Raw genomic sequence first — 12,211 nt, forward strand, 5'->3', positions numbered from 1 at the left:
GCTTTGTGTGAGGAATTAACAAATGTAAGCGGTTACTCATTGAAAATCTTTCTGACACCTTAAATCTCATTCACGTACAGTATATGCTAATCAAATTATGCTTTCATTGTATAGAAAACAGATGCTCAAAGATCTTATTTTGCATTTCACAGGAGAAAGAAAGTTGGGTTTGGACTATGAGGCTAAGTGAATAATGACAGAATTAAAATTTTTGAGTGAACTGTTCCTTCACAATCATGGCATACTTTTCTAAACTGGACCAAAAATGTCAACAGTGTAGCTCTGAGAAGATAAGGTAGCTGTTCCTTGCTCACCTTTTCTAGATTCACATCAGCTTCCAGAATATTGTTTACAGAATGCTTGGAAAATGAGGCGTTTTGCTGGAGAAATCTGGACAGGGTCTCGTTTTCATGGAGGAAGTCCTTCAGCTTGAAACCTGAGGACAAGTATACCACTTTAGTGTGTGCGTGTTAAGGAATACCTTTCAAAACCTCCATACAATGGCTATACTTATCTGTTTTGAGCAATTGGACATTCAATTTCACAAGAACCACCCCCACATTTTAGGATTAATTTTGGGAAAGCACCCATCGTTTTCCATCAATTTGCTTTCAAGTTGCATTCGTCCCGAAACATCAAACTTTGGTTTGCGTGTACATGCACTCACTTGTTGAATTTTAGTGGTGTTAAGTGAGGTGTAGAGCCATTAAGAGTGTTAAACTTTACACAGATTTTTATGGCTTAGGTATAGCATATATGGCTCAAGAGTCCACTTCAATGTAAGCAGATAGGATTTTTGGGGGGGGGGACTTTATGATTTGTGGTAACAATAGTAACTTTGAGGTCTGTAGCTCAAACTTTCTGTAACACATTTAGAGAAAAATGCAATAGTGATAGTGATGCTTGCCTTAGCAGGTACCACTAATTAAAAAGGAGAGTAAACAGTCCATGTAAATATACAGTATTTGATGGAATTTACTTCCAGGCTACAAAAGAGTTGAAACAAAACTGTGTATTTGGGGAAGATGAACACGTGTCCCATGTTGCTTGACACCCCCTCCTCCATACTTAATCACAGTATATGCAGACACCTAAAAATTCATACATCTGGATGTGTAACTTGTTTAAAGTGTGGCCATTCACACCTGCCTAACAACAACCTGCAATAACCCTCACCTAGAGCAGCCCAACAGTCTCCATGTCTTCCTTCTGTGCGGTTCAGAGAAACAAAGGCTGGAAGTGTGTCCACACTCATCTTTGCTCGCGAAACCCCCCCAAGAGGTGGCAGATTCCTGAACTATTCAACCCTGCCCCCACTATTTGTTCTTTTGAAGAAGGGAACGGGGTAAAGGGGGTAGGAGGAGTCAAATGGGGTCTGAGAGGACATGTGCAAGGAACTTCTATTAGGTCATGGCCAAATGCAATTGAAAGGTCTCCTAGAGAAGGCAGGTATATGCAAGGTCAAAATGAGAAGGTTTACAGACTGTAAATGAGCCGTGATGAAGTCACATGATAAATGTTTAGAGTTCTTTTAATAAGTGGACAGATGGGATACACCACACAATGATTTATGCAGAAGTGTTTCATAATGCAAGGGTTTCAAATGCCCATCCCACAGATCCTTTATCCAATTTTCATTCACATATGTGGATGAAAGACATTACAACCTATGCCTTTTAATTCACGTTTATGTTCTTGGCAGGAAGTGCACAAATCGCCTTAGTGGCAACTATTAGGATAGGTAGCTAAGAATACATTTATACATTTTGCGTTTTTATCCAAAAGGAGTTTACTTTTTTTGCGAGCCGTTATGCCTCTCAGACGGTTGAGAGCTCTAGCATTTCAAACTGTAGTCTTTTGTGAGGCCAACCAATAGTGGATTTGACCAATACCGATAACTAAGGTGGTGGGAAAGACCGATAACCGATTAATTGGCCGATAGATTTTAAAATCGATTTATAGAATGTAAAACATTTGGCGGGCACAGAAAAAGAGTCCAAAATGAATAAAATTCCAGATGTGGTTTATTGTTTATTGAAAAAAATTAAGATTTTGGGGCATAATGCGGGACTTTTAAGTATAAACAAGCCTGAAACACACCGGGGACTCTTATTTTGAAATTACGAAATGATGAAAAAAACATTAAACTCTCGGCAAAGATTTTTGCCGATAACCAATAGCTGCAATAAGCAAAACTGATATATTGGTCTACCTCTAGTCTTTTGACCACAAGCCAGTACAAACACTTTAAGGACAAAGTATACTTCAGTTTTCTGCATACCTGTATGTCTTGTGCACAACACACGTGTTGTAAAAATACACTCTGAATGTCCAAGCTTTTTGCAGCCTAGCTTTTCTAGTTACTCAAAGAGTTTGCATCTTTGCGTCTGTGCTAAGAGTATGACAAAGCACTCGTAGTGCGCATATGCTATACACAGACCATGTGGATGACAAAATTAAGGTCACGTGCACTGTGCGCATGACGTAGTGGCACGTCATCTTTAAAAGAGCATTTAAGTTAAACATTTATCAGTACATATATGTGTTCTATGCTCTACCAATTGAGCTACAGGAATTCTATGGAATACAAGTCACAGGCTATGTTCAAGAATAACTATTCATGGGGGCCTGAGTAGCTCAGCGAGTATTGACGCTGACTACCACCCCTGGAGTTGCGAGTTCGAATCCAGGGTGTGCTGAGTGACTCCAGCCAGATCTCGTAAGCAACCAAATTGGCTCGGTTGCTAGGGAGGGTGGAGTCGCATGGGGAAACCTCTTCGTGGTCCCTATAATGTGTGGTTCTCGCTCTTGGTGGGGCGCGTGGTGAGTTGTGCGTGGATGCCGTGGAGAATAGTGTGGGCCTCCACACGCACTATGTCTCCGCGGTAATGCGCTCAACAAGCCACGTGATAAGATGCGCGGATTGACGGTCTCAGACATGGAGGCAACTGAGCTTCGTCCTCCACCACCCGGATTGAGGCGATTCACTACACCACCACGAGGACTTAGAGCGCATTGGGCATTCCAAATTGGGGAGAAAAGGGGAGAAAAGAAAAAAAAAAGAAAAAAAAGAATAACAATTCATTGAAGTCAAGACCAAAAAACTGAAAGCCAAGACAGACTTGTTAGGGTTTATGTGTCTTTTATGTGTCTTTTGGCTTGTTGAGGATAAAAATGTTGTACTCATATTTTGGTCTAAATGTTTTGAATGTAATTGAAACCCTTTATAAGTCTACTATAGGCAGATATTTGAAGTTCCAGAATCCAGAATCACATCCATCACAGCGAATGATATCAGAGTGAACGGGTTCAAATGATAACTATGAACAAAAACACAATGAACTCATTCATGTTTGTTGCCATCAGTTGCAATCAAAAGAAAAGAATAAAGACAAAAATGAATGAGATCACACCATGTGGAAGCCACGATAAGCCTCACAATGACTGGAAGGTGAGTTCAAAGCATTCCTATTGTCATGCAGGATAGACACTTTTGGAGCTTTAATTTGAACAGGTGGGCTGACTGGGCTCTTTTTACTCAAGATTTTCCCCTTTTGTGCTCTCATGTTTGACAAAACACCTAAACTGAACAATTATAAAGCATCATCCTCAAACATTTCGGATGCATTTCGAGACGCAAGTTCCACTTCTGACTGGTATCACAAACAAAACACAGTCCCCTTCTTTCCCCCATTTCCTGTCAACGCTCTACAAAATAAAATGTTACACTAAGACAAAAAAGGGCAAAAATATAATTCAAATTAAATCTAGATTAAGAAAAACTTAATGTTTTCAAATAAATCCATTGCTCCACTAGAGTTGTTCAGGCAAGATGTCAATTTGTTTTTAATCTGTTTACTGAGCACACCGATAGGCAAGTTGAGATAATATGTTGCAATGGGTGGAGATTGATCAGGTAAGGAGCAGTATGGGATTGTAGTGTGTTGCATTGCCTTTTGGGAGTGTATTACGGTTACCTGATAATTTTAGCTCAAGTTTAGATACGTATCTACTTTTCTCTGTCTGTCTGTTACACCTCTTCTTTTTCCCCACTCTCTGCCTCCAAAAATAACAATGAAATGTTATCTACCCATTTCACTCATCATCACTGAGCCAAAAATGTCATCTTTGACCAGTAAGAAGTGTACTTCAGTCTTCTGTTCAATACATGTTTGAAATGGTTCGTCCAGGTATGCTGTGCAACATCTCCTCCATTAGACAGTGTAATGTGATTAAACCTCACTTAGCATGAGAAGAAATGTCTGGAAACGGGAACAGCTGTTTTGTACTGCTTACCCAGCATACGCTAAGAGAGCAGGGCAGGTAATGCCAGAAGACTGCATTCTGGGATGTGTGTGTTTGTCTTATTTGCACCCACACAAGCCCTGACACTGACTTGTCACAGCTTGTATGAAAGGTTTGATCATTTGAGCCACCCACCTCCTGTCCCGGTGGAAAATTTCACTATCCCAACAAATCCTCAAAGACAGATGGGCTTTAACTTACATATTTACAAGGATTTACTGAGAATTTGATTGAGTCACATGTATCAAACAACACATTTGCATTAAAACGCTGACAGGAAGGTAATGTTTGCTACAGGACGAGAGTGGTATAATTGTTGAGGACATTTCTGGCAAGAGACATGACATTAAAGAAATAGTTCACCAAACATGAAAATTCTGCCATTTAGTCACACCCATGTCATTTCAAACATATATGACTTTCTTTCTTTCAAGGAACACAAAAGCAGATGTTTTGAGAATGTTTACGCTGCTCTTTCCCAATGAAAGTATACAGTGACCAGGTGCTGTCAAGATTCAAACTGGACAAAAAAGCACAATAAATGTAGTCCATAAGATGTGTGCACTATATTCCAAGTCTTTTGAAGCCAAAGGGTATTTGTATGAGGAATAAACCAAAATTAAAACCAAAATCTTCCCCTCAGCTTTAGAGCTCAAATCTCATTCGCCATTGTGCATATTCACACTTACTGTACCGAAATGCATCAAGCCAGGTTTAACGTCAATGATGCTGAATGTAATTGGTTCTCATTGGTACCATAACCGATTATGACATGTCAAGTTTGAATATGCAGAGGCACAAATAAGATTTGAGAATTAAGGTGAAGGGAAAGATTATTGCTTAATTAAGTTGATTATTGGCTTCAAATGACTTGGAATATAGAGCATAAAAGCCCAAAATGCGAACATTAAGACACCTGGCACACTGCTGTGGGAGGCGTTTAGAGGAGCATTTAAATTTGAGGATTCTCAAGACTACATGTAAAACATCAACTAATGTGACATTAAAATGTGTTATCAATGACCTCATGCCTCATTTTATGAGTAGAATTCACAAGAGATCAGTAAAAGAAGCTGTTTTAACCACTTGATGATTTAAAGTAATATAAATGCAGTAGATAATGTGTAATTTGAAATGTTTACCTTTAGCATTCATGGCGCTCATGCACTTACACACGGCCATAATATGAGGCGATTACACTGTGTTATTGTAATTTATGATGAAACTGATAATAACCATCATACAGATGTAGACAATTTGCACTAGCTTTCTAATAACTCTGCACGCCGGTGTGTTCATGTTGACTGGTCTTGACTGACTGAACCACGTAAAGAGAATTAGCTGTCTGCCCCAAAGTAGGTTGAGTTTCAGGTAGCACCTACCAGTGACATGGACTAATGGCAGTAAGAAGGTGTTTAGCAGCCAGTAAGAAGTTTTCTTGAAAGTTTCCACTGGTAAGCTGTTACGAACCAACGAAACAAACTAAAAAACACCTTTGTTTTGGCCTGATTTTGTTCTAAATGACGTCACACCCATTCGTTCTTCGATTTCATATGAAGTATGCTGGGACCTTTAGTCATATGGACTACTTTTTTGGTCATTTTTGTCTCTAATGGTGCACTTTTGGAGCTTGACAGTAGTCAGTGGTCACTATATGCCTTTACTGTATGGGAAAGAGTGGCTCAGGCATTCTCATCTCCTTTTATGTTCCATGGAAAAACAGGTTTTCACACAGGTTTGGAACTACATAATAGAACTGTCATTTTAGTTGAATTACTCTTTTAAGAAAATGTCATTAGTTTTTCATGCTGGGCCAGTCTACTGTACTCACCAGCGGTGTTGTTTTGCATGACTTTTACAGCACTGATGAGTTCCTTGAATCCATCTAAACTCTTGTCATTTTGACTGTACAGTAAGATCTTCTTGGCATCAGAAAATAGGCGTGAGATTCTGAAAAAGAGTCCAAATTACTACTTGCAGTTTAATTCCCAAATTGCACTTATAGCAATATATCACAAATAATTGACCATATCAGGGCTGACTTTCAAAATCTTCAGCTGTAGGCATCAACTTACATGGAATCGTTGAAGTTCCCGACAACTCCCGGAGATTCCCCATGGGTGGGGTGTCGGAAGCACGGATTGTTGGCATTACATACAATGCCCTGGATCCAGGGCAGGGTGCCCGCTGAGGGCATGGCTTTGTTGGGAAAGTGACCTGTAACAAATAAAGAGACAAAAAAACAAAAAACAAGACAAAATTAACTACCGTATTCAAGAGGGGTTAATAGAGAGTTTCCAAATTAAAGCCCAGGATAGCAAAAGAAAATGTATTCCAGTGGTTCTTAACAGCTGGGTTGAGACCAAAAAATTGGTTTGCAAGTCTGTTCTGATAGAGTGACGGACAGCAAGGAAAAACAATGCTTAAATGCAACTAATCATATAATGGTGCATAGTTTGAATAGAAAAATAAATAGGATTATACATTTTTAAAAGGGAGGAGAACAAGATCAAGGTATTTTGACGCAAATTCTTCTGTCACTTAGTAGAAGCCTGACAAATTATTCAGATGTCAACATGGACAGGTTGCGTGACATTCCCACTTCCTTGAAAACCTTGACCAATACTACACAAGGTAAAAGAAAATACAACCCAGAAGACATTAAATAGAGGTTCACTTGTCTTCACAGTCTGATTAGTTACACGTCTATTCATAGACCCACATTTTTTCCCACCAGATAACATACTCTATGTTCTTCTTTGACTTTAAAAGTGTACTTACTTCATGATGTACTTCAGACCGATCCAGATAACAGTGGGTTCTATTGCAGATACGCTATCAGATTAACATCCAATAACTTAGCCCTGGACATGATGTGCCAGATGAGATTTTCATTATTTCTACAGGTTACTCAGCAACCCATACCCATGTGCAGCCCAGATAATGAACATGCACCCTTAGATTACTTTATCTTGCCCATGGGTCTCAAGAAACATCTGCAAACATGTGACTCTTCATCCCTGGAGAAAGCATACTCCACCAGGGGACCTTATCGAGTGATTACCTAAGCAGTATGTCTGACCTATGTCCTCCAGGATCACTGCTATTTCAATAACGAGTCAAATATGTAGGTCTGCTATCAGTCAACCTTAAGACTGCCAGCTGCTCCAATGCTGAGCACAGCACAGATAAGATAACTCTTAAAACATGAAGTAATCAATTCATATGGGGATTTGTTTAGAATATTTTCAGAATTAGGTCTGCAACTAACAATTATTTTGACAATCAACTAATCTAACATTTATTAGAACGATTATTCGACTATTCTGCGATTATTGCAATGATTAATCATTAGCTCTTAACCGACTATTCAGCTTGTACCTTGACTTAAAAGGTTGTAATAAACATGCTTACTAATAATAAAGAGGACAAAATCATCTTTTCACCTCTAACTTACATTCATTGAATTAAAGGAACAAAATTACTTTTTATTAAGTTTAATTCAGTAAAAAAAAAAATGACTGCAAAAAATACTATTGTAATTAAGTGTTTTGTCTTGTTTTCCATTTAAAAGATATCTAAAAATTCTTAAAACAAGATACATTTACCTGATAAACAACATATAATATATTTAGACTTAATTTCAGAGAATGTATCTTGAAGTGTATATTGTATATAAGTGTATTTTTTCACTTGGTTATACATCTGCCAGTGCAGTAAAGTCAAAATATACTTATATTCCAGATATATTCTCGGAAAGCAAGTCTAATCTTATATGGTGCTTCAGGTAAATGTATCTTGCTTTAAGGATTTTTGATATTCATATTGGAAAACAAGCCAAAACAAAAACAAATCAAAAAAGTATTTTGTTGTAGTGTATATAATGGGCGAAGACTACCCTCTCACCTTTTTGTTCATGTTGATCCATCTTTAACTCTCAAAAAACAAACTCTCTCTTCTTAATAGAGCTGCATATCACTGATTTTCTTCACGATAAGATACACACCGCAACACATATGCATTATGATTCACTTCATGGCGAGCCATCACGTTATAATCTAACTGGAGCAAGTGTGAGCATGGGACGAGCATGCCCGCGCCAAAGTGTACAGTGTGCAGTTTCAATCTCTCCCCCTTAGATCGGGTCACTTCATGCGACTCATAGAAGAGGCACTGACAGCACACAGAAATGCCAGTTTCGGAGTTATTTTCTTATTATTTGAACTTTAATACAGGATGCATTAAAGATATAACGCCGGGGTGTTTCCTTTAAAGACGCTCTCACATTGCAAGTTTTGCTTAAGCGGAACGGCAACTCTGGCTTCACTGTATTTCACAACGGGAGTGCTTGTGTATTTGGTTTTTTTGGTATTTTTGTATAATTTTCTCATACTTTGTGATCTATATTACCTGAAGCTGTCTGGAAAGTTTGGAGTGCATCTGGACTGTGAGCTGTGTTTTCTCCCCTCAATCAGGCACGAACTGCAGTGCTGCTCTCGCGCGTCATCATTAGTTTCATATCTGATCTCATTTTACGTTAAATTAGATCAAACGACTATTTGACAACAAACATTTTTATCGACTTTTTTTTATTGTCGACGTTGTCGATAACGTTGACCAATCGTTTCAGCCCTATTCAGAATATATTTTTCTCTCACCTGTCTCCAGGTCATATTTCACTCCAAAATCAAAAGAAAGGAATAAGGTATATTTTTCTTGAAGAAAATAAAGCCTACATTTTAGGATCATTAGGATTTTGTGTATCTCGTGACATTATTTTCATGATTAAGCACATTTTCCTGTCCAATTTTCATAACTGTCATGTAAAAAAATAAAAATAAAAATAATTAAATGTATTATTTATTTAAACATTTTATTTTTATTTATAATTATAAATATTTATTATTAATAATTATTAATTATTTATCATTTAAATAATTATTTAAATATGTATATATTATTTCAGTTCTCAAGTATTTATACATCGATAGTATTTTTTGTACTGCTGATTTTAATAAAACAAATTTTTTACGTTTGTAACGTAAAAAATGTAATGAAACTAATGTCATAATGCAAACAAAATCTTAATGGTCCTAAAAATTAGCTTAATTTTCTTTATAAAACATTTATTTTTCCTTTTGATTTTGGGATGAAATATGACATGTTTTTTTTGTTAGATTCACCCATTATTCTGATATTATTTTTCCTAATTTGTGTTCATAACTTGAATGACTTAGTAAATATTGTCAGTTTAGGAATCTTAAAATTGATTATTTCTGAACACCTGAACATTGTGCAAAGCGCTTTGTGTCCATCTAATCGCATGAAGGAGAGAGGTTGCAACATTCCCACACTCACATACAACATGATTCATAGCAAAGCAATTCGTCCATCAGCTCACAAATCCCAACTTTATGGAGAAGTGAAATTATACAGAGAGTCCTTCCTGTTTCCTGTCAAAACCAGAGCGGTAGCACGCAAACAAATGTGACTATTTGGACGTCAGCGTGATCTCATGATTAGGGCTCACCGTTCCACAAAGAAGAACAGAAAGTCCACAACCTCACCAAACTCGTATCCATTAAGTTTACATAGCAGCAATATACACCACAGCCAACAATGTAATGTAGTGTATGTTCCTTGTGTTTTTCCTCATTTAGATAAAAGCATCTGCGAAATATCTTCTGTAAATGTAATATAATCATTGTTAAGAAATGATGGAAAACTTGTGTGCCACTGCCATGAATGGTACAACACAGGGCATGACGATGCCTTAATATTAAACTTTGCCAATGAGATTAGAAAGGCAATCCGGCACTATCAAAGTAATAAATAATAAGGCGGAACAACAAAATAATAAATACGGTCATCAGTGTCACTGTTCTATATACATATACTGTATGTATATAAGTACAGCTGACTTGATACACATATTATTTACATATAGGTTATCAGTATTTTTGTGTTTGTTTCCAAGTATATATTTCATTCCAACATTTTATACGATAACTGTCAAGTTTTATTAAATTCCACATCCAGTTTAAATGTGCCCTAAACTGTAGCAATGATGGACTCTTTGTCTATTGGGCACATTTTAAATCCCAGCATGCCCCTATAGCATTTCCCTATCTTTCTGCTCATCATCTTTGACCAACAGAACACTGATTACTACAGTTATCAATGAGGACTCATAAACACCCTGCAAGCTTGACACATCTGATAATGACACACCATAAGTAGAGTTCAATGATAGCACAAATCGTAGAAATCAAACGTGCATTTTCGTCCTTCCATGCCGAATGGATTTGTGCTATGTAGTCCCACAGAACCAAGGGTAATAGCACTGCTCTACCCGTTGATATTCTTGACTAGATCTCAATTTGCATACAACATGTGGGAGCCATTTCGTTTTCCAATGCCAAGTCAGGAATTCAAGGTTAAAAAAAAAAGGCAATAGTTGCCTTCTCCAGATAAATTCCTGCATTGTATTGGCACAACACCAGTATCACTTCTAAAATAGTTTTTCATTGTGTTTGTTCACTGTAAAAAATGTAAACCTACTTAATTTAAAACTTAAGTTAAATAGCCTTCATTTTTATGTCAAATCAAAGGGGTGTAAAAATATACAACCTGCAATAATATGTTTATTGCACTTTCTAACCACTTTGAATTATGTATTGATGAAGAAATCAAGTTAAAACTCTGAAAACACATAAAATTGAGTAGAAATGACAGAAAATATTGATGTGGATGGCAACAAAGTTGCTGTAATAATAATAAAAAAAAATTAATGTGTACATTAAAATGCACAGAAAAATGAGGAATATGTACTTACATTCGTGTTGTTCATATGGTGGGTAATTCAACCTCACAGCGATCAAAATGAAGAAAATAAATAGAGGCCACACGATCTCCGTCAACAGCTGGAGCTGCACGAGGCAAACACAGGAAGTCAAAAACAGTCAAGCCTTCTCTTTCAAGTGCAAACAATGGTGTACTCTCTCACTAACAGATCTTTCAAGAAAAAGCTTTCAGTCTCTAATGTGCCTTCATGTCTAAAAGGGCTTCTGGTGTGCACTGACATCAAGGGCGAATTTTTATTAACAACATTATTACTACATGACAGAGGATCGATCAGACCCTCCAGATATAGGATGAGTGCAGAGAGGGAGTATCCACTGGGAGCAACTGGTCACCTAGGCATGTCTAAGTAGAGCTAATGGATAATGGAAGGGTTTTGACCACTATGTCTCCAGTCAGTTAGCATGTTTGAGAGTGATGCTTATTTATTTTTACCAATAAAACAATAAATGTACAGTGATTTACTGTGTTTCAAATCATAAAATCTATAGAAAAGTCTATCATGCAGAGTCTTTTCACACAGTAAAATGTTCGTTCAATTAACCTAGGAAATGTGCTTTATGTGGTGACATCAGGTGCAAAGTACAAGTCAAAATATGCAATATTTGACTACATGGGATTACTACAAATAAAATATATTTGAAGGGCCAGTCAGTTAGAAATAGCGCCTTAACTCTTAAACGGCAAACACTATAACATACCATGGGTCTTTAGCAACCCGACATGTACTGTATTTTTTTTTTTTTTTATCACAAATGGATCTACAAAATGCCCAGATAGTGTTACATTTTCAAAGCATTTTCAAGACAATTAGAAACCAACAGAATAGAATATATTCTGATATATTGATGTTTTATTTTTCATTTCAAAGAGATGATGCAACAAATATACAACAGGATTCGTTACTTCCAAACTGAAATTTCATGAGACGCCACTGGCTGTAAAACACATATTGAGCTACACATAACACATAAACTACACATAAGCTACACATGTTTTATTTTCAGGCACTTATTGAGTCTAAATAGATGCAGAACGTACATCA

At 37.0% G+C, this 12,211-nt stretch overlaps 1 protein-coding gene across 1 annotated transcript in view; it reads right to left on the reverse strand.

The window, feature by feature from the left end:
* The window catches only part of LOC127417585 (phospholipid-transporting ATPase ABCA1-like), a 61,608-nt gene that overhangs the window by 46,471 nt on the left and 2,926 nt on the right, over nt 1–12,211 (reverse strand). The window contains exons 3-6 of the mRNA XM_051657609.1: nt 11,141–11,234; nt 6,381–6,522; nt 6,137–6,255; nt 315–436 (exon numbers count right to left, since the gene is read on the reverse strand). Of these exons, the coding sequence (XP_051513569.1) occupies nt 315–436; nt 6,137–6,255; nt 6,381–6,522; nt 11,141–11,234 (477 nt within the window). The remainder of the gene's footprint in view (nt 1–314; nt 437–6,136; nt 6,256–6,380; nt 6,523–11,140; nt 11,235–12,211) is intronic.

The sequence above is a fragment of the Myxocyprinus asiaticus genome, chromosome 27 (assembly GCF_019703515.2).
Source record: "Myxocyprinus asiaticus isolate MX2 ecotype Aquarium Trade chromosome 27, UBuf_Myxa_2, whole genome shotgun sequence".
NCBI classification, from domain to species: domain Eukaryota; kingdom Metazoa; phylum Chordata; class Actinopteri; order Cypriniformes; family Catostomidae; genus Myxocyprinus; species Myxocyprinus asiaticus.